Source organism: Mauremys reevesii, linkage group 12, assembly GCF_016161935.1.
Source record: "Mauremys reevesii isolate NIE-2019 linkage group 12, ASM1616193v1, whole genome shotgun sequence".
Taxonomy (NCBI): domain Eukaryota; kingdom Metazoa; phylum Chordata; order Testudines; family Geoemydidae; genus Mauremys; species Mauremys reevesii.
Window position 1 is genome coordinate 33,107,284 of NC_052634.1, and position 27,779 is coordinate 33,135,062.

At 46.5% G+C, this 27,779-nt stretch overlaps 1 protein-coding gene across 1 annotated transcript in view; it reads right to left on the minus strand.

Annotated features, from left to right (window-relative positions):
* LOC120375382 overlaps nucleotides 1-27,779 on the minus strand; it is an 82,425-nt gene that overhangs the window by 5,845 nt on the left and 48,801 nt on the right. The window contains exons 9-11 of the mRNA XM_039496003.1: nucleotides 24,517-24,813; nucleotides 19,654-19,771; nucleotides 6,974-7,125 (exon numbers count right to left, since the gene is read on the minus strand). Of these exons, the coding sequence (XP_039351937.1) occupies nucleotides 6,974-7,125; nucleotides 19,654-19,771; nucleotides 24,517-24,813 (567 nt within the window). The remainder of the gene's footprint in view (nucleotides 1-6,973; nucleotides 7,126-19,653; nucleotides 19,772-24,516; nucleotides 24,814-27,779) is intronic.

The window sequence follows — 27,779 nt, forward strand, 5'->3', positions numbered from 1 at the left end:
CAGTGCAGATCCCACTGTACATGACTCTTTTTTTTAATTAACACTGTCCATGAGGGCTGCACATGTGCCCCGTCCCTCCTCATACTCCTTTGCAAGGGTATAGGGAGTGGAATGGCAGTGACCCTCCCTCAGGTCCCTTATAATGCGAGGCCTGTGGTAGCTGAAGATTGAAGAAATGGGTGAAGAACAGCTCATGGGATCCACGCTGATGTTAATATCAGCGAAGTAGTCTGGTTACCTAACTGATAGTAACAAATTCTCCTAGGTATTTTGTCCACAGGTTCTGCTCTTGGTATGCATGTCCCACACGAGAGAGAGAGTTTTTAGTAATAGCATTGTTATCTTGGGGTTGTGCCGGCACGGTAAGAGCCCTCGCAACCATCATAGCCAAGACCACTCCTACTGCTCACAGTTCATTTTGCAATAAGAATTGGAAGTGTCAGGACTCCTTAACTGCCATAGACATGTCATCACCAACTTGGAATCTAACACAGCTTCCTAGGGATTTGATGCTTTGTGTCAGAGTCATAGACTTTAAGATCATCTAGGCTGACCTCCTTCACAATGCAGGCCACAGAATCACACCCACCCACTCCTGTAATAAACCCACCCCTAACCTGTGTCTGAGCTACTGAAGTCCTCAAATCATGGTTTAAAGACCTCAAGGTGCAGAGAATCCTCCAGCAAGTGACCCGTGCCCCATGCTGCAGAGGAAGGTGAAAGTCCTCCCCCCTCTGGGGCCTCTGCCAATCTGCCCTGGAGGAAAATTCCTTCCCGATCCCAAATATGGTGATCAGCTAAACTCTGAGCATATGGGAAAGACTCACCAGCCAGACACCCATGAAAGAATTCTCTGCAGTAACTCAGATCCCACCTCATCTAATGTCCCATCACAGGCCATTGAGCATACCTACCGCTAATAGTCAACCATCAATTAATTGCCAAAATTAGGCTATCCCACCATCCCCTCCATAAACTTATCAACCTTAGTCTTGAAGTCAGATGTGTCTTTTGAGACACCCCCTCCCGCACTGCCCTTGGAAGGCGGTTCAGAACTTCACTCCTCTGATGGTTTGAAACCTTTGTCTAATTTCAAGTCTAAATTTCCTGACGGCCAGTTTATATCCATTAGTTCTTGTGTCCACATTGATACTGAGCTTAAATAATTCCTCTTCCCTCCCTAGTATTTATCCCTCTGATATATTTATATTATAGAGAAAAATCATATCTCCCCTCAGCCTTCTTTTGTTTAGGCTAAAAAAGCCTCCTTTCATAAGACAGGTTTTCCATTCCTCGGATCATCCTAGTAGCCCATCTCTGAACCTGTTCCAGTTTGAATTCATCCTTCTTAAAGACGGGAGACCAGACCTGCACACTGTATTCCAGATGAGGTCTCACCAGTGCCTTGTATAACGGTACTAACACCTCCTTATCTCTACTGGAAATACCTCACCTCATGCAGCCCAAGACCGCATTAGCCTTTTTCACAGCCATATCACACTGATGGCGCATAGTCATCCTGTGATCAAGCAATACCCCGAGGTCCTTCTTGTCCACTGTTACTTCCAATTGGAGAGTCCCCAGCTTATAACTAACATTCTTGTTATTAATCCCTAATTGCATGACCTTACACTTTTCACTGTTAAATTTCATCCTATTACTGTTACTCCAGTTTACAAGGTCATCGAGATCTTCCTGTATGATATCCCCAGCCTTCTCTGTGTTAGCAATACCTCCCAGCTTTGTGTCATCCACAAACTTTATTAGCACATTCCCACTTTTTGTGCCAGGGTCATAATAAAAAGAATAAGTAAGATTGGTCCCAAAACCGATCCCGGAGGAACTCCACTAGTAACCTCCCTCCAGCCTGACAGTTCACCTTTCAGTATGACCCAATTTTAGTCTCCCCTTTAACCAGTTCCTTATCCACCTTTCAATTTTCATATTGATCCCCATCTTTTCCAATTTAGCTAATAATTCCCCATGTGGAACCGTATCAAATGCCTTACTGAAATCAAGGTAAACTGGATCCACTGTGTTTCTTCGGTCTAAAAAAAATCTGTTACTTTCTCAAAGAAGGAGATCAGGTTGGTTTGGCACAAGCTACCTTTTGTAAAACCATGTGGTATTTTGTCTTAATTGCCATTGACCTCAATGTCCTTAACTACTTTCTTCTTCAAAATTTTTTCAAAGACCTTGCATATTACAGACGTCAAACTAACAACCCTGTAGTTACTCGGACCAGCTGCCACTTGCTTCTCTACCCTCCCTGGCTTCCCGCATGACCAGCTGATTCGCGGGAAGCGGGGCAGCAGCGAGCTTGGCCTGACCCGGTGTTCCAGGCACTGTGCGGCAGTGGCATGGCCCAGCTCCAGCTGAGCAGCGCAGCTGAAGTGCCACCAGCCACCTCCAGGCAGTGCGGTGAGGGGGCGGGGTGGTGGTTAGATGGGGGCAGGGGAGTTTGGGGTGGTGGTTGGGGTTGGGGGTGGATAGGAGTCGGAGCGGTCAGAGGGCAGAGAACAGGGGGGTTGAATGGGGGCCAGGGTCCCGGGGGGGCCATCAGGAGGGAGGGGAGGGTGGATGGGGTGGGGGGGCAGTCAGGGGCAGGGGTTCCAGGGACAGTCAGGGGACAGAGAGAAGAGGTGGTTGGATGGGGCAGGGGTCCCAGGGAGGCCATCAGGAATGAGAGGAGGGGTTGGATGTGGTGGTGGGGAGTCAGGGGACAAGGAAGGGGTTGGATGGGGCAGGAGGTCCTGGGGGCGGGAGGAGCATGCTCCCCTTGGAGGGTGAGGAGGGAACCAGTTGTTAAGATTTTGGCAGCTCATCAGTGGCCAGGGGGCTGGGAGGCTGAGGAGGCGAGCGGGCAGGCAGTGGCGGGGTGGGTGTATGTGACCTAGGGAGGGATGGGGGCCTGAGAAGGTGAGTGGGGGCAGATGAGCCGAGGAGTGGGGGTCTGAGGAGGCGAGCGGGTGGGCATTGGCGGGGGAGCACGTGAGCTGGCAGCGGGGGAGGGGGGCTGGAGTGGTGAGCGGGGGGTGGGGGGCTAAAGAGGTGAGCAGGGGGGCAGGCAGTGGCAGGGGGTGAGGAGGCGAGCGAGGAGTTAGTGGCTGACCTGGTCTACTGATCTGGTCTGGCTCTCAGCCCCTCTCCAAGGGTTGCAGCTGTCTGGAGGTGCTGCCTTCCACACCTTCCTCAGTCACACCTCATTCATTCAACAGGGCAACTGATTACAAAGTGGGGAAAGATCTTATTCTGCTTCTAGCAAAAAAAGACATTTTTCTTTTACTTTAATTATAGTACCTTAGGGGCCCCCTATAACATATTACCAAGGTTCAATACTGCTGTTTCAGCAGGGCGGCGCTGGGGAAGGAGGGTTTGTTTCTGTGGGGTGGGCGGCCCTTGGGGGGAGTTGTTTCAGGGGGGGCTGGGCGGGTTGTTTTCACAGGGCGGGCGGTGCTGGGGTTGTGTTTCAGGGGCAGGGTGGCGCTGGGGGAGGCGGGGGGGGGTTCGCAGTGCTGGCGAGGGGGTTTCAGCCCTCAGCTGTTTTCTTTGGAGTAATATGGTCCTCACCGCTTTACGAGTTGTGCAGGCCTGCATTACGGCATTTTAGTGCTAGATATGTAATCAGGTAAAAATCCTCACCAACTTTAAGCTCAGTTCTAAATCCTTTTTCTCTTACTACTTTAGGAAACTGCACAGAAACAGATTAACTTGATGTTCAATTTTGATTTTACTTTTCTTGTTTATCAAGTTTATGTTTGAATGAAATTCTTAGTCTATAGAAGTTGAATACGTCTATTGACAATTGTGTCTACCTTAATTTCCCTTGGAATGTATATTTGCAATCATACATTAGCACCCAAGCAATTCCTTTTGTACTCTCTGCATAACTCAACAATCTTGCAAATTTCTCCATCATTATGGCTGTTTACCTACAGATTAATGACTGGCTGGCAAGTTTTATGGACCATTCTTCCAGACTGGTATGCACGGTTGAGATTTTAAAAGTTTTTTGATAATCAGTTGGAAGCTTTGGACAGGCATGTTAAGATAACTGAAATAGTTTAAGATACAAATAGTTAATACTGATTTTTAGTGGAAAAAAATAATTTGGACATCTAAGAACCCTTGTTATCTTTGAAATAGAAAAAGGGGAGCAAAGTAATTTTAGAATTTGGTAGTTATTTCACTTTACAAAGACTGCAGCCACAATATGCTCAATGTGTCTAAATCAGGGGTAGGCAACCTATGGCACGGGTGCCGAAGGCGGCACACTAGCTGATTTTCAGTGGCACTCACACTGCCCGGGTCCTGGCCACCGGTCCGGGGTGCTCTGCATTTTAATTTAATTTTAAATGAAGCTTCTTAAACATTTTAAAAACCTTATTTACTTTACATACAACGATAGTTTAGTTCTATATTATAGACTTATAGAAAGAGACCTTCTGAAAACATGAAAGCTTAAATTAGAGTGAATAAATGAAGATTCGGCACACCGCTTCTGAAAGGTTGCCGACCCCTGGTCTAAATGATAGAGGCAAGCTGCTCATTAAAAACCATTTGCAAGATCAAATATATTTAAATGTTCAGATTCTATGTATTGTAATCTGTAACAGTAAATTACATTTCTTTTTAAAAATTATGTCTACTTCCAGCTGATTTCTTCTGCACTAGTTAACATGCAACTGAACAGGTTTAAGGATTATAGTTCTCATATGTTAGGTGTTCTTGTCATCAATGCTGCAGGACTAAAATAGTTTTGAACTACTATTTTAACAAATAACCACCTCTGTTTTAAATGGTTTATTTTATTTTAAATACCCAGGAAGCTTTCAAACCCTTACATAGGTTTTATACAGTTTTTCTAAAGCTTCTTAATCAACCTTTCCAATTAAGCATTGGCTGTCTTCAGTAACGTAACAGTTCAAGGGAGGCAAAAAGCAGAGCATCACAGAACAATTTACAGGGGATTTATCATAGGAAGATATTGATACATTTATTTTTAGGTCATAGAACTGCATATACATACGTACGAGCTTCTTCAAATGTTATTTTGAAAGGGTTTAACACTAATATTTTGCATGATGTTTATACCAATTTGGTTCAAATATTGAAATTCCACCTTTGACAGTATTGTCTAAATTCTCCCCAAGACAGATTAAGCTGTACTGAGTTCAACGTCACTCACCTTCCCCTCCCATTCGATTATAGTCAATGTGCTCTGAGGTATACAGCCCGTGGCACTCTGCTATGAAGTAGTGAAGCCTGCTCAAGTATGTACTTGGCATACAGAGGGTGTGACTTCAATGTTTTATATGTAGATTGTCTAGTGCCATCTTGCTCAATTTCATTCTCCATTCACAGCCTTCAAGAACTATAATTTTTCTGCTCTGTTAGCCGAAGAGGCAGTTACTTCACTATTCACTCTCAGTGGTCTACAGGCTGAATCTGTAGTGCCACCAGCACAGTAGCTACTGAGATAAGAACGGATTCAGACCTTACCATAAAGATTTACTCTCAAGAACAGAGAAAGAATAAAATGAATGTATAGTTCATGTTCTGAATACTGCTACCACCTGTTCATTGAAAGATTTGCACCTATTGGTAAAATTAAGCAATTCCATTTCGTTTACCCCCATCATTGTGGTAATATAATAATGTTGGGTCTCAGCTCTACTACTGATGCTACTACATATGATCTTCATTAGGCCATGGTATTCTTTCAATATGCTGCTATACTCAAAGGAACGTGTACTATGATAACATGGCACTTCTGTCTGCTCCTGAGATTCTTTACCATCGGAAACCCTGGAATAAGTGCTTTCCTGATTTAAATACTAACAAAAAGTCTGCCACCAGCAATACCCCACCCACAAGAGAGTACCACACAGACGGGAAGAGGCAGGTGGAGCCAGGAGCGCTGACAGCCTTTTTGGCACCCTAGGCGGCGGAAAGTCCCGCCCCCAAAAAACCGCCAACGACCGCGGCGGCCGAACATCCAGCCGCCGCCCCCCAAATGATAGCGCCCTAGGCGACTGCCTAGGTTGCCAAATGGGTTGCGCTGGCCCTGGGTGGAGCAAGGTGCGCTAAACATTTCTGCCCCTTGTAATTAGCTTTACGCTTGCTCCATACGAGTGTATGAGCTGTGAGAGGCGTCACTGTTATTCTGACCGGCTCAGCTGAGGATAAAGGAATAAAACCAGACTCCCCCAGGACAGTGTTTTAAGCTTGGGTTGTATAACATTTCTTCCCCCTGCCCCCAACTCTGCCATTTTATTTAACTCCTTCCCAACTAAAATCTCTTCCATTTGTCAACTGATCGCAAATTAGGTAGCATGGACGTTGCCAATAATGCTGTCTTCACCGAAGAGGGAGGGAAACACTTTCTCTTAGCAGCAAAGAATCCTGTGGCACCTTATAGACTAACAGATGTCTTTCTCTTAGGGCTAATGTATCATCTCAGACACTACTGTGGTCCTGTTAAGTACTACGATTGACAGACGGCATGCATGATTGAACAACAGTATTAGCCCCTAGAAACAGTGGCAGTACTAGTAGGGTAGTGGTTTATTTCATAGACTCAGACTCTCAGGGTTGGAAGGGACCTCAGGAGGTCATCTAGTCCAACCCTCTGCTCAAAGCAGGACCAATCCCCAACTAAATCATCCCAGCCAGGGCTTTGTCAAGCCTGACCTTAAAAACCTCTAAGGAAGGAGATTCCACCACCTCCCTAGGGAACCCATTCCAGTGCTTCACCACCCTCCTAGTGAAACATTTTTTTCCTAATATCCAACCTATTAGATTTCCATTTGTCCTTCCCAGTTTTATATTATCTTTAATCAAAGACTGAGTTTTAGATAATCTGTTATAGAACATGGCTAAAAACACATTCAACTAGACACCTAATCCAATTTCTGACATGGTATTTTAAACTAAGCATGCTTAGGAAGTGAAGGGAGAAACAACAACTCACCTAAAATGTAGATCGTCTGGTGATCACTTGTTTGCCCAAGGGAATTGGTCACCTTACAGACGTAAGTCCCAGCATAATTGTAAGTCAATGGACGGTTGAAATGCAGAATATTATTTGAAGACATTAAACCTTCAGGCCATTGCCCATCCAACCTGAATTAGACAATATTTGGAAGTTTAAGCATTCTCAGAATTTACACAATAAAATTTAAAGGCAAAATGAATTATCTGACCTGGCTGGTGGCTCCTATCCTGAGCTGGGCTCAGCTGCTAGTCCGGGCTGGGCTTTGGAGGATGGGACTTCCTTTTCCCCTGCATGGCATCTGGGGTCATGTTAGACCCATCCCCAGATTTCTCCCCCAGCTGTCAGAAGCTCTGCCAACTCCCTCCTCTCCCTCCCCCTTTCATCCCCCATACTTCCTATATCCATTGCTCCTCAGCTGCAGAGGGAGGAATCGCTGTACAGGGAGCTGCTCCTCGTGCATCCAAACCCCCTTATACCCAGAATCCTCCTGACTAGCCCCACTCCCCCTGCACCTGGATCACCCCAACAACCCACCCTACCAAGCCCCAACCAGCTGCACCTGGATCCTGACCCCGCTGGATCCTCACACTGAGCACCCACCCACACCTCACACTGAGCCCCAACCATCTTCACCAGGACCAACCTGCAGAGTTCCATTAACACTGCACCCAGAACCGTCCAACAAGTCCCTGTGCATCGAGATCTCTCCCACCCCGCACCCAGATCCCCCACTAAGCCTCCTGCAACCAGATTGCCCCACACAGAACCCTTCCAACTCACACCTGGATTCCCCCACACTAAGCCCCTCCCCCCTTGGATCCTGCCTGCCCTATTGCACCTGGCACATAGGGTAGGGCCCTGGGGTGTTTCTGGGGCACACTATGTCACAGCTGGGTGCAGCCTCACTGCTCAGTCTGTGTCAAATTTTTAAGAAAAGACTTTTTACTACTAACAATGTAGTTTTACTGCCAATAGGACAATTTAACTAATTCAGTCTTTCAAATCACCATTACTGGAAGTCTGAGACACAAAGTCAGGATAATACATTTGGGCTTAATAAGACCTGAATTTATGTCTCAGGATTTCTCTGAAAGTTTAGACGAGGGAGCAATATTTTCAGAAAAAAACAGACAATTGTAGGAACAAAGTTACAAAACCCAAAGGACCACCTACAGCTTCCTGTCTTGTTAGTACATGCAAGGCTGATGCACGTGGAAATGCCTATCTTCCGCACGGCTATCTCTAGAGGAAGAGAGACGGACTACTATCAAGGGCCGACAATTCAAAGATGTGGAGGAGGAAGAGCTTTCTGAGTATATTTGCAGCATTCAGTGTAGTGCTTAACACAAATTCATTTGTATCTTGAACAGCCTGTATGATTTCACATATGTATTGGCTCTGCCAGCTGTTTCTTGTTAATGTGTTGAGAGACTTTTGTTTAGGGGGATCTTTAACTGATCCTTCACTGTTAATTAAGAAATTAGATGGTTTTAGGGCATATGGGGGTTATAACTCACCACAAAAGGAGCAGAGAGATTATTTACCTTTTACAGTAACTGGAGTTCTTCGAAGGGTGCCCCCTCCCCGCAATGTGTGCTCCACATCAGGATATGCACATGCCCTTGCTCTCTTGATAGGAGTTTTCAGTCAGCAGTGTCTATGGATCCACATCTGGACCCTGAACACCCCTGTGCCTTGATTCAAGAATATATAGGGAGGGCAGTTTCTTCTCAACCACCAATGTTTCAAGACAGGCTCCGAGGCAGAGGGGAAGGATGTTGGGTAGTGGCATACCCTTGGGGACATATGTCTGGAAGAACTCCAGATACTATACAAGGTAAAGAAAGCGGAGCGATTATCTGAGTAGTGTCCCTATGGGTGCTCCATGTCAGCAGACTCCCCCATCATGGAACAGGGTGCTGGGGAAGTGGATTCAGTATGGATCACAGGACAACATCAAAGGCCATGTCAGTCCTGGAGGCAGGCAGGAAAGAGCATAATGCTGGTAAAACATGGGTGACAAAGACAAGGTGCAAATGTCTGAACTGGGTCTATACTTGAAAGGGGCTAGAGTGAGTCCTGGTGGAATGAGCAGTAACTCTCAGGGGAGGAGGGCAGATTAACAATGAAACTTCATAGAACGTGAGGGTGCAACCTTCAACTCATTTGGACAGCCCCTGGGTGCAGATCAGATGTCCCCTTTCATTCCTTCTGCAATAGAGATGAAAAGTCAAGGGGAAACCCAAAAGGGCCTACTCCTGTCATGGTAAAAGCCAAGAGCTCCTTAAACATCAAGTGTATGGTGGCTCACTTCTCTGTAAGAGTGAGGCTCTGGGTAAATACTGGGAGATTAAACTCCTGCTTAACTTGCAATTCAGAAAAGACTTAGGGACTGAGTCACCTTATTTTGGTAGAACACTGTATTCGGTGGGTCCACCATCAAGGTTCCAAGCTCTTACGCTCCTGGGCAAAGTAATGGTTATGAGGAATAAGGTCTTAAGGGCCAAATGAAGGAGAGAACAACTCCCCACAGGTTCGAATGGAGGTTTCCTCGAAGCGTTGATAACTCGAGTGAGGTCTCGTGCTGGTGTTAGTTCCTGGATAGGAGAGAAGAGGTTGAATAGGTTCTTGATGAATTTGGTGGTGCAGAACCTTTTTATGGGAAGGTGGTTGGTCCTTGCCTATACAAAGCACAGGAATTGCTTGTGTGAGGGATGAATGGTGACATGGAATCAAGAATCCTGAAGGTTCAAGGAATGAAGCCTCCCAGACAGAGGGAAAAAATGGTTACCCACCTTTTAGTAACTGTGTTGTTCGTGTCCATTCAAAGTAGGTGTGCATGCGCTGCGTGCATGCCAGCCAGAAGATTTTCCCCTAGCAGCGTCTGTAGGGTCAGCCCTGGTGCCCCCTGGAGTGGCGACACTACGGCGCCCTATAAAGGGGCCCACTGACCCTCCATCTCCTCAGTTCCTTCTTTCCGGCACTCCGACAGAGGGGCAGGAGGGTGGGTATTGGAATGGACATGAACAACACATCTCAAAGAACAACAGTTACTAAAAGGTGGGAAACCGTTTTTTCTTCTTTGAGTGGTTGTTCATGTCCATTCACAGTAGGTGACTCACAAGCCTAACCTTAGGTGGCGGGGTCGGAGGTCACTGCTGACTGGAGTACTGCACGACCGAAGGCTGCATCATCCCTAACCTGGTGTGTGATGTTGTAGTGAGTCGAGAATGTGTGGATGGAGGACCACGTGGCCGCTCTACAAATCTCCTGAGTCGGGATATGAGCCAGGACCACCACAGAGGAGGCCTGCGCCCTAGTGGAGTGGGCCGTGACCGGAGGGACAGGGCCCTTAGCTATGCAGTAGCATTTCCGGATGCAGGTCGCGGTCCACGAAGAGATTCGCTGAGAGGAGATCAGGAGCCCCTTCATCCTATCCGCCACTGCGATGAAGAGCTGAGCTGAGCATCTGAACGGCTTGGTACACTCGATGTAAAAAGCCAAGGCCCTGCGGAAATCCAGGGAATGTAACCTCCGTTCCTCATTGGAAGAGTGTGGTTTCGGATAAAACACCGGGAGAAAAATATCTTGACCCATGTGGAACTGTGAGACAACCTTGGTTAGGAAAGCCGGGTGAGGTCTAAGTTGGACCTTGTCCTTACAGAAGACAGTGTACGGGGGCTCAGATGTTAATGTCCTGAGCTCCAACACCCTCCTGGCCGAGGTGATCGCCACCAGGAAGGCGGTCTTATACGACAAGTACAACAGGGAGCACGAAGCCAGAGGCTCAAAGGGAGGTCCCGAGAGGGCGGAGAGGACCAGATTCAAGTCCCAGGCAGGGGCCGGCTGACGAACATGCGGGAAAAGCCTGTCCATACCTTTGAGGAAACGACCGACCAGCGGGTTTGCAAACACCGAGGTACCCCCGTCTCCCGGATGGAAAGCCAAGATGGCCACCAAGTGAACACGAATCGAGGAGAGGGAGAGGCCCAGTTGTCTGAGGTGGAGCAAATAGTCTAGGACAATGGGGATTGGGACCCCCAGCGGATTGTGACCTCGCTGACCCGACCATATGGAGAAGTGCTTCCATTTGGCCAGGTAGGTGGCCCTAGTTAACGGTTTCCTACTACCGAGCAGCACTTGTCTGACCTGCTGGGAGCATTGCATCTCCACCGGGTTCAGCCATGGAGCATCCATGCTGTGAGGTGAAGGGACTCTAGGTTCAGGTGGCGCAGGGAGCCCCGGACTTGTGTGATCAGGTCCGGGAGCAGGGGCAGCATCAGGGGTGCCTGAATGGACATGTGCAGGAGTGACGTGTACCAATGCTGGCGTGGTCACGCCAGAGCTATCAGGATTACCCGTGCATGATCCCTGTGAATCTTTAAAATCACCCTCTGTATCAGGGGGATCGGAGGAAAGGCGTAGAGCAGACCGACCCCCCAAGACTGTAGGAAGGTGTCCAACAGAGACCCCTGACTGTGGCCCAGGAGGGAGCAGAACCGTCGTCACTTTCTGTTTTCCCTCGAGGCGAACAGGTCTAACCGAGGAAAGCCCCAGAGCTGGAAAATTGAGCGTAGCACGTCCCATCAGAGGGACCACTCGTGACCCCGGAACGAGCGGCTGAGGGTGTCTGCCAAACCGTTCTGCTCCCCCGGAAGGTAGAATGCCGTCAGGTGGGTAGCACTGAGAACACAGAAATCCCACAGCACGAGGGCTTCCCTGCACAGAGGAGAGGAGCGTGCACCCCCGTTTGTTGATATAAAAGACTGCTGCCGTGTTGTCTGAAAGGACCGAAACACATCTGCCGGCCACGTGAGACCGGAAGGTCAAACAAGCCAGGCGAACCGCTCTCAGCTCCCTGACATTGATATGCAACTTGAGGTCCTCCGGCGACCACAAGCCCTGCGCCCTGAGATGTCCCAGGTGCGCTCCCCAACCCCGATCTGAGGCATCCGTTACCAGGGAGAGGGAGGGCTGAGGGGCAGCGAAGGGGACACCCATGCGCACTTTCTGCGGGTTGAGCCACCACCACAGCGAGCTCAGCACCAAGCGGGGAATGGACACCACTGAGTCCAAGGGGTCCCTGGCCGGGCTATATACTGTCACTAACCAGGACTGTAACGGGCGAAGCCGGAGTCTGGCATGGTCTACCTCAGAGGTGCATGCCGCCATGTGACCCAACAGCCGGAGGCAAACTTGCGCCGTGGTAATCGGGGCGTGGTGCAGTCTGAGGATGAACTCGGAAATCACACAGAACCTGGATTCCGGCAGGTACGCTCTGGCATGGGTGGAGTCCGGAACTGCTCCTATGAACTCTATTCGTTGCGTCGGAGACAGGGTGCACTTGGCTTCGTTCAAGAGGAGGCCGAGATCGAGGAAGGTCCGCCAGATGAACGACACCTGGGTCTCCACCTGCTCCTGGGAGCGGCCCTTTATGAGCAAGTCATCCAGGTAGGGGAATACCTGGATGCCCTGCCTGCGCAGGAAGGCCGTCACGACAGCCATGCACTTTGTGAAGACCCTCGGAGCAGCTGACAGGCCGAATGGGAGCACAGTGAACTGCAGATGGGCGTCGGCCATGACAAACCTGAGGTACCAACGGTGTCGGGGAATTATGGCAATGTCGAAATAGGCATCCTTTAAGTCGAGGGCGGCATACCAATCTCCTGGATCCAGGGAGGGAATGATCGAGGACAGGGAGACCATGCAGAACTTGAGCTTTCACACAAACTTGTTCAGCCGCCGCAAGTCTAGGATGGGTCTCAGGCCCCCTTTCGCCTTCGGAATTAGGAAATACCGGGAGTAGAAGCCTTTGTCCTGAGCTCCCAAGGGACTTCCTCCACCGCCCCTGCCTGCGTGAGAGACTTCACTTCTTGAGTTAGAAGTTGCTCATGAGATGGGTCCCTGAAGAGGGACGGGGACGGGGGCTGGTGGGGCGGGAGGGAGGAGAACTGGATAGAATATCCCCTCTCTACCATGCGGAGCACCCATCTGTCTGATGTGATTCGGGACCAGGCATGGTAGAAGGGGGACAGATGTGACCCAAAGGTAGGGGTGGAAGGATCCAGAGTCTCGATAGGTAGGTCGCTCTCGACCGTACCATCAAATAGGGGGTCTAGGCCCCGATGGTGGTCTCAATTGACCGGACGCCTGGCCGGAGGGGTGGCGTTGGTGGCGCCTCCTGCCATTTCTGCCCCACCTGCGCCCCAGCTCCTGGCGAGTCTGAGGCAGGTAGGGGCATGGGGCCGTCTGCGGCCTAAATTGTCTGCGCTGGGTCGCAGGGGTATGCAGGCCCAGCAAGTGAAGCGTGGCCCTCGAGTCCTTTAGGCTATACAGACGCTTGTCCGTCTTTTCCGAAAGTAACATCTGCCCCTCAAAGGGGAGTCTTGGATTGTCTGCTGGACCTCACAGGGCAGGCCCCAGACCTGGAGCCAGGCTCCCCGCTGCATGACCAGGCCCGTGGCCAGGGTGTGCGAGGCCGAGTCCGCCGCGTCTAAGGCAGCCTGGAGAGAGGCCCGAGAGATCAGCTTCCCTCCTCCACTAGGGCCGAAAACTCTGACCTCGAGTCCTGGGGAAGGAGCTCCGTAAACTTCGACATGGCTGAACACGTGTTATGACCATATCGGCTTACAATCGCCTGTTGGTTGGCAATGCGGAGTTGTAGGCCTGCCGTGGAGTTCACCTTTCTGCCAAAGAGGTCGAGTCTTTTAGCATCCCTGCTCTTTGGTGTTGACCCCTGAAACCCTTGACACTCCCACTGGTTGGCCGCATCCACCACCAGGGAGTCCGTGTGTGTGTGTGTGTGTGTGTGTGTGTACGTACGTACAAGTGTCCGTGCCCTTTAGAGGGAACAAAATAGCGCCGCTCCGTTCTCTTGGCAGTAGGGGCCAGTGAGGCTGGCGTTTGCCATAAGGTGCGGGATGTATCCGCTATGGTCTTCATCAGCGGGAGAGCCATCCTGGATGGCGCTGAGGGAGCCAGGATGTCTACTACAGGGTCCGCATCCACCTCGATTTCCTCAGATTGGATTGCGAGGCTCTGAGCTGCTCACTGGAGCAATTGTTGGAGGATTCGCATGTCCTCCAGGGCCGGTGCCACAGCCATGCCCAAGACCGCTTCGTCCGGGGAGGAAGATGAGGAAATTACATGGATTGGCCCTTCCTCCGGTGCATGAAGCCCTTTGGGGTCCTGTGGTACACGGTACTGTGGTTGTGGTGCCAGTTCCGATTCTAAATGCGGCACCACAACCGGTACCGGGGTCACCAGTGAGCGGCTTGGCGTATCGGGCGGTGCCTGCGGAGCTCAAACTGAAGCCACTGCTGGTGCCGCTGCCCGGCTAGGGGGTGCTGAACTTGGATACGGCACACCCCTGCCCGGTGCAGGAGGCAGCTGCACCGGGGCCACCGATGCCGAGGAGACCGAGGCCGACCTTGATCGAGGACCAAACGCCTGGCCTACTGACTCCTGCTCTGCGACCGGCTGGAGTGGTAGGAGTCTGCCTCTGAGTCTGAGGTCTCTGAGTATGAGGACCGGCGGGGAGCAGCACCTGATGCTGTTGGAGAGCGGTGCTGAGGCGGCGGGGAGCCTCTTTTCTGGTCTATACACAAGGATAGGAAACTGCTAACTTGCTATGCGCAAGAGAAGTTCCAGCTAGCTGTCACCCGCAGTAAGAAGGAACTGAGGGGGCGGAGGGTCGGCGGGCCCCTTTATAGGGCGCCGTAGTGGTGCCACTCCACGGGGCACCAGGGCCGACCCTACGGATGCTGCTACGGAAAAATCTTCTGGCTGGCATGCACACGGCACGCGCACACCTACTTTGAATGGACATGAACAACCACTCTAAGAAGAATTATTGTTCCTAGGGTCATATTCTGAACGATCAGGAGTGGATGGAGGTGTTTTAAATTCTGAGGTCCAGAATTGGTCTGCTCTCCTGACCCCTCATGGGGTGCCTTCTGAACAGGAAAATGCCAAAAAGAGAATTCTATCCTGATGAAACAGAATCCTCTCACAATTAAGTCTGATGGGACATGTTCAATCTATCCCAGAGCCAGAAGGAATTTCACCTCCTGCCTTAAGAAGTCTTTGCGAGACGGGTCTCTAAACAGGAATGGGGTGGTAAGGAGCTGGACTTGATGGAGAAGCATGTGAAAATTGCTTCTAGGATCCATCTGTCCAAAGTGATGAGCTTCCAGGAAATTAGGTAATAGGAGAGAGAATCCCCATAAGGGTGGGAGGGGAATAAGTGTAATGTAAGATCCACAGCAAGAAGTACCTTATCCCTCCCTCAGGAGGAGGGATAGCTCAGTGGTTTGAGCATTAGCTTGCTAAACCCAGGGTTGTGAGTTCAATCCTTAAGGAGATCACTTAGGGATCTGGGGCAAAAATTGGTCCTACCTAGTGAAGGCAGGGGGCTGGACTCAATGACCTTTCAAAGTCCCTTCCAGTTCTAGGAGATTGGTATATCTCCAATTATTACCTATTACTATCAACCAATGGATCAAAACAGACACTGAAGATTATCACTGGCTGGGAGGTTGTGGAAGGGGAAACCCCTTCCTTAGGGAATTTGGTTTTTTTTCTGTGTGCGCAAGTGCAGGGGATGTTCAGCCATTCTCATAGGTTGGTAGTGGACTGGGCAAAAATGTTGAGTTCTCTGTAACCTGATGTATTTTCTTTAGTTGCAGGTATACAGCTGCCTAGAGAACTTAGTGTCACCCAGTAGTTCTTCAGAGAATGGAGGGACCCATCCAGGTTGTCACTCAACAACTTGAGGGCCCTCAAATGAAGGTCCTCTATAGTATTTTGTACCTCCCAGGGGAGGCCTGAAAACCACAGCTAGGAAGGTTGGCACAGGACTACTGCCATAACCATAGACCATTATATGCAACTGACAATTGTACAAACCCTGGAGAGATGCCTTGGCAGCTGTTTGACCTTCTGCAATGAGGGCCTGAAATTGTTCTCTCTGCTCCTGAGGCACATATTCAGTAAGATGAACATTTTTAATAAACCCAAGTCACATTTAGTCATTAGGATTTGATAACAAGCCACTCTGAACTACCAGGAGACCAACTAGCAATTCTTATGACCCAGCAGATCCAATCATTTTAGATCCTTGTCCAATGGTGTTGAACAGGACTAATGCAGTCTGTTCCATTCATTAAAAGTCTTGACCACTAAAGAGCTGAGAGCATAAATACTGAGCCTCTTGGAGGGATATAATACTTTTTGTAGACTCATCTATACAGAAGTGCAACAGTAGATGGAGTTCACCACTTCTGTACCAATAAGGACTTTGCCTCCGACTCTTAAAATGAAGGCTGAGTCAGATGCCAGTGTCGGAAGCTCTCTAGATGATTTCTAGGTATGCTACTGTGATCACAGTACTGCAGGAAAGGGAGCCTCGGCAATATCTGTTTGGACATGAGGTCTCTTGAGACCCAGATCGAGGAAGTGACTTTCTCTTTTTTGTCTGATTCTGGAGAATGGGGTCTTTCCTTGGGAAGTCTAGTGTCTTTGGTTACTGCCAAAGCAGAGCTGGTCAATGGAACCAATATATTTGGGGGTGACTCACCGCCTGGGTCTCAAAAAGCACTACATAAATAGGAATGTATGTTTTTCCTACCTCTATTTTTTAGATCTGTTTTTAAATCTTAAGTAGACTTTACATTTAGAGGGAATGTGGATTTCTCCCAAGCAGCAGAGAGGCAGGTTGAATCTCCATCACTCCAAAGGAAGGACTTGTGGCACATATGGAAAGGTTTGAAGTCCAGGGTCTTCAGCATAACCCACATATGGGGCTGCAGATGAGGGCCAGGAGGTGAGGGTGGGGTTGAGGGAGAGAACAGGGACTCAGAGGAAAGAAGGGGTGAACCCTCTCAAAGCGTGAACTTGTGCTAACAGGAAAAAAAAACACCAAGAAGAAACTAAAATGAGAAAGGCATAAGAAAGCAAAGGGTAGCCAGCTGCATAGTTCAACTACTGGGCACGGACTGCTCTGTTGCAAGACACTGGCAGTTTATTGGGGTATGAAGGTGAAGAGGGCATAGGTGCGGACACCACTGACAAACATCGCTGATCAAGAGCGCATGAGCAGGCAGCGTATACTGATGTAGAGCACCCACAACACTACTCAAAGAAGAATGTGTGTGTGTGTATTTCCATGAGTGAAGTGTCACAGTCTGCCATGCAACACCACATGCTACAGCTACTTTTCATGAACAATACCCTAAAAATTCAACATGTACAGTGAATGAACATCCTCAGACTTTCTTCCACATGAGATCTTGCTGACTATAGGCCAGTGACTGGTAGACAACTATAGAAATGTTTTCTTTCTGCAGCTTAATAGCTATCCTCCTTGCCAATCTCAAAGCCTTCCCACCACAGGAGTCAAGCGGCTAAACATGCACAAATCTGTACTTGTTATTTGTCATTGTACATGCATGGACTTTTATTGTCATTTCATTGCGTGAACACAACACACAGCTGCAATACACACTCGTTTGTCATCTTCCCAGCCAAATAAGGATTCATTAACCTCATGTACGGATTTGTCTATCTACTTCCAGGTTATTAAGATCGCTCAGCGTGTGTTATTACTATTATTGAGAATATAACCTAGCCCCTTTACCTTAAAATTCAGTGGACAAAATGCAAAAATGCAGCTATTCTGCACCAGTTCAATTCAAACACATTATTTAGAATTTAAACTGGATTTGAAATCAACTTCAACTGAATTTGTTTTTTCTGGGACAAAGAGGTACAGATGAGATTCTAACTTTGCCTTCCCCAAATGCCACTACATTTTTCAGAAGCAAGTACAATACCCCACACATGACCCAGCTATCCAGCCTTGCATAACAGTGGTCTGACCCTTTGCACTGTAGCCCAGTATCCTGCCAATAAATTGCAACCTCAACTTTTTAAAGTCGGCATTCTTCTCATGATTAAGTTTCTGCCAAAGAGTTTATTGAAAGAAATTTGTATACAAGTTCATCTACAATTTCTTGAAATTAAGTTCTTTTACAAACCATGTTAGACTTGTCTATACCACATGAGGAATGAAATTAAATCTGGGAATTGGTTTAAGTGTTATGAAAGCCCCTTTACTGAGAAGGTTAACATATCTTTTAAAACTAGATTAGTTATTTGTCCTAACTAATTTTAACCTGCACCATAACATGTTGGAGAGGATAGGAGGGGATTTTTTTTAATCCAATTGGTTTAAATGTGATCCAATTGAGACTACTTCATTTGTTTCTTAATTTTAATGTAATACTTGGATAGCATGTTTTGTTCTCCGTTTAGGAGGTTCCATTCAAGAAACTATACACTTTTAGCGACATTCCTGTGCCACTACAGCTGTGCCGCTAAAAGTCGTGCAATGAGCGACTCCTGCCGACAAAGCACTGTTCACACTGGCACTTTTCATCGGTAAAACTTCTGCTGTTTGGTGTGTGTGTGTGTGTGTGTGCGCGCGCGCGCGCGCGTGCAACACTGCTAAACGACAAAAGTTTTGCCAATGAAGTTCCAGTGTAGACAAAGCTAAAACTATTAGTCTTTTTTCTTCTAACTGATCCAGGAAGCAACTTGAGGCTACAAGGTGGTACCACAGCTGATCTTTAATGCTTCTTATAGCACTATTACTATCAGTGATTTCATAGCACTATTACTGTGCATTACATACACTTAAACACTTACACAAGTTCTTTTCTTTGTTTCAGACAGACCGACCAAGTGAAGTTGAAGTAAAGGAAGTTACCTTTTGGGGCCATATATTTGCTCCGGAAGTGGCTCCCTCCAGGGGAATGTACTTAACATGCAAGACTACAGATGGCAGCAGCAGGACTCTCAGTAAAGGCATCCAATTCATATTGGAGTCACGAAAAACTGCTTTTATCACACAACAGGAAGCCATACAGAGATACCAGATATCAACATGGGTTGACTTAAGTTTTGAGTCATGAGGGGAGCCATCTCATGCAGCTTATTTGGAAGCAGATACAGTGGCTTACTCTTCATTAGGGCATGGTAAATTTGATGACTGAAATGAGACTTCAAGTGTTTTCCATCCCCATTTTCAATGTAATATCAATTTTACATAATTTTCTTCAAATAATATCCAGGTTTTTTGCGTCTTTGCTTTACACACGTCCCCAGCTCACACGGAGGAGGAAGGCTGAACAACAGGTCTTTGCAATGTCTTACACTAAGCCCAAGAAACTCAATACCACAATCACCTGTCAAAGAAGTTATTCCATTTATAAAAATAAGGAGCTTTATCCTAAAGCATTGGTAACTGCTCAGACTTCAGAGTAACAATCATTCTTCACTTGTGCATTCCCACCCCAATTCCTACTGCTCCTTAGGAGCCATCAGCTATATAAGGCCAATATTTTTCTTTACAACATCCACATGTCTCAATCCATATGTCTGATGCATCAGTATGGGACATATTTCAACAGCAGTCATTTCTAACTACACAGAATGTGCATTAGTCATGTACTGAAACCAGACAAGTTAGTAGCAGTCAAAGGGCCTTGTTTCCACTATGTCATAAGCCAGTAACACCCTTCAAAACTCTTCTTTATTAAAATACTGATTGTGTATTTAAATGGAAAAATTCATCTTTCGTTTTCATGAACACTCACCTGGTCCATGTAAAGTCCGTGGGTGGTGGATTTGCGTTAGCATTACACCGGAGCTGAACACGCTCTCTTCCAATGAACCAGTTTCCATCATACCCAGTTATTGAAACTTCAGGGGCATCTATAAAATATGAGTCATTTCACATTCCAGTATTCAAAGTACATTAATAAAAAGGAGATGCATTGCTTAGAATGATATGTCTACATGTTGTATTTAACTAACAGTATGGCAGTGCTTAATCTCCAACGAGCAATGGTAGTCCTACCTGGAAATCTTAGTAAATTACACATATACATGGGTAGTTGGCATCAGAGGCTTAACATAAAACAAATCAGTGGGCCCCATATGTTTTTAGTTTGTCTTTACATCAACAATGTCAATTTTTAGCATAATGTAGTACTAACTTCAATAGTTCAAATATACCAAATTCTGTGAATTAAAAAAAAATCATATTACACGGTGGTAAATCATGAATTGCACATACAACATGAGTAACTTCTGGCTAATGATTTATACTGTAGTAGGTATCTGCACTGTGCCTACTGTGACAGGATCAGGCCAGAGGGCTACAGTAGAGTGATAGAAGGCAGATATATTAGCCCCAGGTTAAGTAGGTCTCTTTTCCCTGGGTAAGGTAACAGGGAAGGTTCCAGAACAATCAGGAACTTTCTGGAAACAAGGCAGACAGGCTGATTAGAACACCTGCAGCCAATCAAGAAGCTGCTAGAATCAATCAAGGCAGGCTAATCAGAGCACCTGGGTTTATAAAGGAGCTCACTTCAGTTTGTGGTGTGCGTGTGAGGAGCTGGGAGCAAGAGGCACAAGGAGCTGAGAGTGAGAGGATGAGGGTGTGCTGCCGGAGGACTGAGAAGTACACGCATTATCAGACACCAGGAGGAAGGTCCTGTGGTGAGGATAAAGAAGGTGTTTGGAGGAGACCATGGGGAAGTAGCCCAGGGAGTTGTAGCTGTTACAGGAGGCACTATAGACAGCTGCAATCCACAGGGCCCTGGGCTGGAACCCGGAGAAGAGGGCGGGCCCGGGTTCCCCCCAAACCTCCCAACTCCTGATCAGACACAGGAGGAGCTGACCCAGACTGTGGGGAAGATCACTGAGGTGAGCAAATCAGCCAATAAGCGCAGGACCCACCAAGGTAGAGGAGGAGCTTTGTCACACTATGTTAATAGTGCTAGTCAAACCAACAAGGAACTTTAGCGTATTCTGCATTCAATTTTGTTTTACTTCTTTTCAAAGGACTCCAAAAGCAATGAATAGTGATCATGGCTCCCAATCTGAATCCCATCTTCCCAACTTCTTTCAACCCCTCAGTCTCACCCACAGAATCTCACAGTAACCCAGCTGTAGAAAATGTCTGACTGTTTTAAATACACATTTATTGGAAGGCTTCAACTGGGATGCTTGAGGCAAATTCACAGTATTCTACAACACAATGTAAACATTGAAATATAATTGACATGCCAATTGAAAGGGTCTGCTACAGTGAAAATTAAAGGTATAGCAACTTAAGTAATATGAGGTCAGAATTCAGAGTAGGATAGTTGTGCTCAGTCCAGGACAGCAGGCTCAACTACTTCCTCCAAATGCAGGTGGCCCGAAGGTTGAAAAGGAGAGCAGGACTTGAAATCTCTCTCTCTCTTTTCCCCCTGGAGCTACATCTTCCCAACTCTTATATAGTTTAGCGTTACTATTAATTTATGTTTGAGGCATATTATGGATATTGATTATTGCTACTGGGCTAAGCCAGAAAGGTTACATTATAGAGACTGGCAATTTCCTGTTAGGCCGGTCTCTCTTCAGCTATTGTCATCAATAATGTAAGGATGCAGCATTTTTCTCTCCAGACTGCGCACAAATGCAAACAACATGTAGGGAGTAGCAGTTTAAAAACTGGCAGTCTTCCTCAACAGGACTGCCTTAATAGTCTGTTAATCTGCAGTTTATATTTACACATAAAAAAACACCTTATGATAACGTCCTTCCTTATTCGCGTATCAGGGCCCAGGGCCTGGATGGAGTATTAACAGTTCTCACAACTGGCTTCTTATTCTTACATTTTATTTATGACCACTCTGGTACAATACTCTACTCGGTTCAGGTGCAGAGATTCTGAACTCAGTTGAAGACTGTTAGTATACGTTGAAACAAAGCACTAAGCAGAACTGCTTCTCTATTCATGCTCAACACAATTTTAAAGACCAGTAGGCAAGTTCTCGTGAGTATGAAGTCCCGTATCTTTTTATAATTTGTTTTGGAAGGTGTTAACGTTTCTTCGTTTCTAACTAATACTGGGGAAAAAATGTGTAACAGTCTAAAGTTCTTTCCAAATTCAATCACAGACATTAAAACCAGCCAATCCTTCAATACAGACTGTTCTAAAATTGTCAAAAGTTCATTGATTGAATAGAACATACTTGTCTTTTAAAAATATTCTTTACAATTCTTCCAAGTTGTTAATAGTGGGTTTACTTGATAGGATACTGTAAGGCTATGTTAAAGGAGGTTGTGTATTACTTGGAATAGGTCATAATTTTAGTCTTTTAATACCATTTCAAATGTTTCTTGATTCCATGTTAACAATTTTACTATCAACGGCATTCTCAGACCGTAAGTTTATTTATTATGGTATTTCCCCAAGATGACTGAAGGCAAAAAAATCAATAATTATACTAAAGTCTCAACATCATTCCCATCCCTAATAAACCAAATCGATTGCCAGTGGTTACCATAAAAAGAAACGGTTGTTTAAATTTACTGAACATTCTCTTTTGGTCATGTGTTTATGCCACCAACTAGTAACTGATGGTAAATATTTAATTTTTTGATAGAGCAGATTACAGCAAGGGACCTGATGTTCAGTAAAGAGCGAAAGTATCTTTAAAATATTTTTACCACTCAGTTGCTTTTCTGAAGTAGTAATTAAGTTACTCTAACCCATCAATATTTTCTATTCTGAGATCTACATCCTACACTTCCTTTTCCCCCTCTCCTGCACACCCATTAGTGTGTTATAGTTTGTGTTTGAAAATTGATGCCTAAAGCTAACATTTTGAATCCTTAGGAACCCAAATTTTTCTGGACTTTTGAAAATTCTGGTCATATATTTGATAGCCCAACGTTAGGCATCTATTTTGGGTTACGTGGACTGATGTTTGTAACAGCACATCGAAACGATCAACATAGCATACAATGTAAAGTTTTAAGAAATTCAACTTCTTTATGGCAAGTTACAAGTTACTCTTCAAAGGGGAGAAACTGACTGGAATTTATTTTGGGGGCAACTCTTGTCAAAGTCAGCAGGCCATCAGAGCACCGCATTATTAGTGGTCAATCTAGGGAGATATGTTAAGGCCATGTCTTCAAACTGCAGTTTGCACTATGGGAGAGTGAAAAGGACTGCACGCCAAATGCTGTACTTCAACTCCCCTGCGTGGATGCCGTGGGTGTGAACGAAGAGGTTCCGAAATTCACATGAATGTAGTCCTGTTTTAAGAACCTCTTCGTTCACACCCACCAGTATCCACATGGGGCAGCTGCAGCTCAGCACTTGGTGAGCAGTGATATTCACTGATAATCCAAACAGCAAGGCATTGTAAACAAGCCCTACATTTGTTAGGGCTTTAATCTCTGACCATCAAGACAGAGTTTTTCAAGTAGCCAGAAGTTCACCAGCAAAGGGCTAGAAAGAGGTCTTTTATTGTATTTGTTAATGAACTGAAATTGAAGTAGTACATGTGCCACACTTTTTGCTTGTGATATGCTAACAATAGTAAAGATGTCAAGTATCAGAGGGGTAGCCGTGTTAGTCTGGATCTGTAAAAGCAGCAAAGAGTCCTGTGGCACCTTATAGACTAACATGTTTTGGAGCATGAGCTTTCGTGGGTGAATACCCACTTCTTCGGATGCAGGATGTAGGATCCAAAACAATCTGGTCATACACAGAAACTTATTTGCTGCAATAAAGACACAAACATTTTATAATTGGAGATACACCTGTCTCCTAGAACTGGAAAGGACCTTGAAAGGTCATTGAGTCCAGCACCCTGCCTTCACTAGCAAGACCATGTACTGATTTTTGCCCCAGATCCCTAAGTGGCCCCCTCAAGGACTGAACTCACAACCCTGGATTTAGCAAGCCAATGCTCAAACCACTGAGCTATCCTCCCCCAACCTTACTAACCAATGAAAGCTCTGCACATTTCTACAGCTGAGATGGAAGGTGCAGTTATGAAATTATAAAGATTATTATTACAAGGTAGACCTCAGGGTCAAATAAGGAGGGGGGCTTGGTAATTTATCATCTTCTGTCACTTGTTTCTTTTAGGGACATCAAGTTTAACAAACCAAAAAAAAATCTATATTAAGAGAGAAAATAAACATCCAAGTGGAGGGATTCTCAAATGATCCCCGCTCTCTCCAACACTCTCAGTAGTGTAGTGAGTGATCTGGTTAAGCACAGTTACCCCATAACATTTTTATCACTGAAGTTCTTTGGCGACATCATGACTTGTATTATTCCAGGTGTGAAAGAAATGGCAACCACCAGACCCTGTAAAGCTTAAGGGGAGGAATTGAATTTTCAGCTTCAACATCTGAGTATTAGTCACATTTGTTAAAAATAATAAGGGTCCATGAAGAAACATAGGAGGAATCTGAATGGGTAATTAAACCAAGTTAATAAAAAGGTAAGTGGGAATGTGTCTCAGCAAGTAGGGGAAACTGACTGTGTCTCAGGAGTTCTGGGCTCTACTCCCAGCTCGGCCAGTGACCTGCTGCAAGTCCTTGGTTAACTTACTTCACCTCTCCCTAGCTCTGTAAAAGCAACAGTTAACTTTTTGTATACTTACATAGTATGTCCAACACGTAAGGATATCTCAGCTCCTTTTCCAAAGCCGGATGCCTCACAACACAAGTTATGCGTCTTCCTCTGGCAAATTTGGTGGGTATGAGTTTGTACCGAGCGACAACTGTCACGGTTTCATTTGGAAATAAAGTAGAAATGGATTCCACTTCTCCCAAACCTCCTTCCCACTCAATATCTGCACCAGGTTTTCCAGTGGCTGCTGTACAAATGGCTGCTATTTTTTTATTTTCACCATCTATTAAAGAGTTTGGTCCCTTTGTTAGGCTCACAATGGGTTCAACTATTGAAATAAAAAAAAAGTATGTTTTCAGTCAAGGCAGAAAAGTTGCATTAACCTCCCTTCAATTCCTGTATATAAAAGGACAAGTGCAGAGTCCTGCACTTAGCACAAAAGAATCCCATTCGCTGTTACAGACTAGGGACTGAATGGCTAGGAAGCAGTTCTGCAGAAAAGGACCTACGGGTTACAGTGGATGGGAAGCTGGATATGAGTCAACAGTGTGCCCTTGTTGCCAAGAAGGCTAACGGCATTTTGGGCTGTATAAGTAGGGGCACTGCCAGCAGATCAAAGGACGTGATCATTCTCCTCTATTTGACATTGGTGAGGCCTCATCTGGAGTACTGTGTCCAGTTTTGGGCCCCACACTACAAGAAGGATGTGGAAAAATTAGAAAGAGTCCAGGAGAGGGCAACAAAAATGATTGGGGGGCTGGAGCACATGACGCATGAGGAGAGGCTGCGGGAATTGGGATTATTTAGTCTACAGAAGAGAAGAATGAGGGGGGATTTGATAGCTGCTTTCAACTACCTGAAAGGGGGTTCCAAAGAGGATGGATCTAGACTGTTCTCAGTGGTACCAGATGACAGAACAAGGAGTAATGGTCTCAAGTTGCAGTGGGGGAGGTTTAGGTTGGATATTAGGAAAAACATTTTCACTAGGAGGGTGGTGAAGTACTGGAATGGGTTACCTAGGGAGGTGGTGGAATCTCCTTCCTTAGAGGTTTTTAAGGTCAGCCTTGACAAAGCCCTGGCTGGGATGATTTAGTTGGGAATTGGTCCTGCTTTGACCAGGGGGCTGGACTAGATACCTCCTGAGGTCCCTTCCAACCCTGAGATTCTATGATTCTATGATTTTATCCCCAATAGCTTACAGTTACTAACTCATTTTCAAGGCAGATTTGTTAATCAGCCGGTAAAGTTGATGACACAATGGATATTTAAAAGTAATCAGGACAATTGACAGCTCTGACATCCCTGTGCTGTACATTGTCAGGATGGACTGATTTAAAATCAGTGATAGAAGTCAAATTTTAATCAGCAAGCAAGAAATCTTGTTTTAAATCATTTATTTTAATCTAGCTTTGTATCTGTACTTTATTTCTCCCCCACCCCCAAGGTAAGGTTGATGCTCATTTGTTGGTAACCATTAGAACATGTGAAGTGCAACTAAATATAGCTTTTAGGCTACATTTGGTGGGATTGGTTTTACTAACCAGGAAGAGACACTATATTTTACACATTTACTTAAGCAATTCTGTAGTTTAACTTACATGTACTCAGGTTTCTTATAAATACCATAGAAATGTATGATGCACTTTACAACTACACATCTCCAGTGTGGTTAGAACCCAAATCTTCTTTGTTGTTTACTTCAAGTGCTATCACCTAACTAGTTTCATAGATACCAGGGTGGGTTTTTTTTGTTTTTCTTTTGGGTTATTTTTTTTGTTCAGGTTTTGTTTGTTTGTGGTTAAAGAGAATGTAGTACTAAAGATTCTTGCTCCACAAGCTGTTAAACAAATCACACCTCGTTATGTCCTTCAGCATACTTTCTTTGGTAGTTAACAGTGTGACTTGCAGCATTATGCTCTGGCCATACAACATTCTTTTCACTTCTCTTCATTTTTCTTATATATATATGAGAGAGAGAGAGAGAAAGGGAGGGGGGGGCGCAAACCCAAGACAAATGGTTACAAAGGGAGGGGTAAAAGCAGCAGAGAGTCTTGTGGCACCTTATAGGCTAACAGACGTTTGGGAGCATGAGCTTTCGTGGGTGAATACACACTTCATCGGATGCATGAAGGGAGGGGTACTAATTAGTCCCAGGGGGGTTAAAAGGCCTCTCCCTATCCACTGAGGAGAGAGAACCACGGGGAAATAAGGTTCCGCTGGAAAAGGGGTTACCAGGGAACTAATTAGGATCAGCTGGCCCCAACTGCTGGAGACCTTTTGAAACCCTCCCTGGCATGGAAGCAGGGGGGAGAGTGAGAGAAGCTGCCAGCAAGTTCGGTGCAGCAAGGCTCTGAACCCTTCCAGCAAGGGAGAGTGCACTCTGTCCCCAGAAGGGGAGAAACCCAGCACAAGGGACTGATTGAGGGAGGGATCAGCCAGACCCTGTGCTACCTGGAAGGATTTTGCTTTGCCCAAGTCTGTGTCTCCAAGGCAAAAAAGGTCTGCTGAGGAGAAGCAAGTACTTTGCCACACCTGGTGTCAGGGGTGGGATGTCATAGTGAGTGAGGCTCTGTGGCAAGCCATCTCAGGGCAAGGTAAAATCACACACACACATACAAATGGAGGACATAGTGAAGGCGTTGATACAGGCCAATGCGGCCCAGCAAGAGGCTACCAGAGTACAGGTGGCGGCCCAGCAAGAGTCAGTACGTGTCCAACAGGAGACAAACCAGTTGCTGATGAACTAGGCAGCCCAAGATCGAGCCACCCTGAATGAAGTAGTGACCCAGTTGAAAGCCCTGACCACACTGACGCACGGGGTCCAGGGGACCCAGCTGCTACGGGCGAGTAACTATTTACAGAAGATGACAACAGACGACGATATAGAGGCATATCTCCTTGCATTCAAGAGGATGGCACTGCGGGAGGCCTGGCCCCAAGGCCAGTGGGCAGGCCTCCTGGCTCCATTCCTGTGTGGGGAGGCCCAGAAGGCCTACTTTGACATGACCAGAGAAGCAGCTATGGATTACCCCCAGCTGAAGTCGGAAATCTTGGCGAGGTCAGGCGTGACGCCGGCCATAAGGACCCAGCGCTTCCACGAGTGGAAGTACCGGGATGACAAAGCACCAAGGTCCCAGCTGTTTGACTTGATCCACCTCGCCCAGAAGTGGCTCTGCCCCGAGACCCATGGGCCGGAGAAAGTAGTGGAAATCCTGGTATTGGACAGGTACATGAGGGGGTTGCCACTGGACATACGAGGGTGGGTCCGCCAAAATGATCCCTCCTCTAATGATG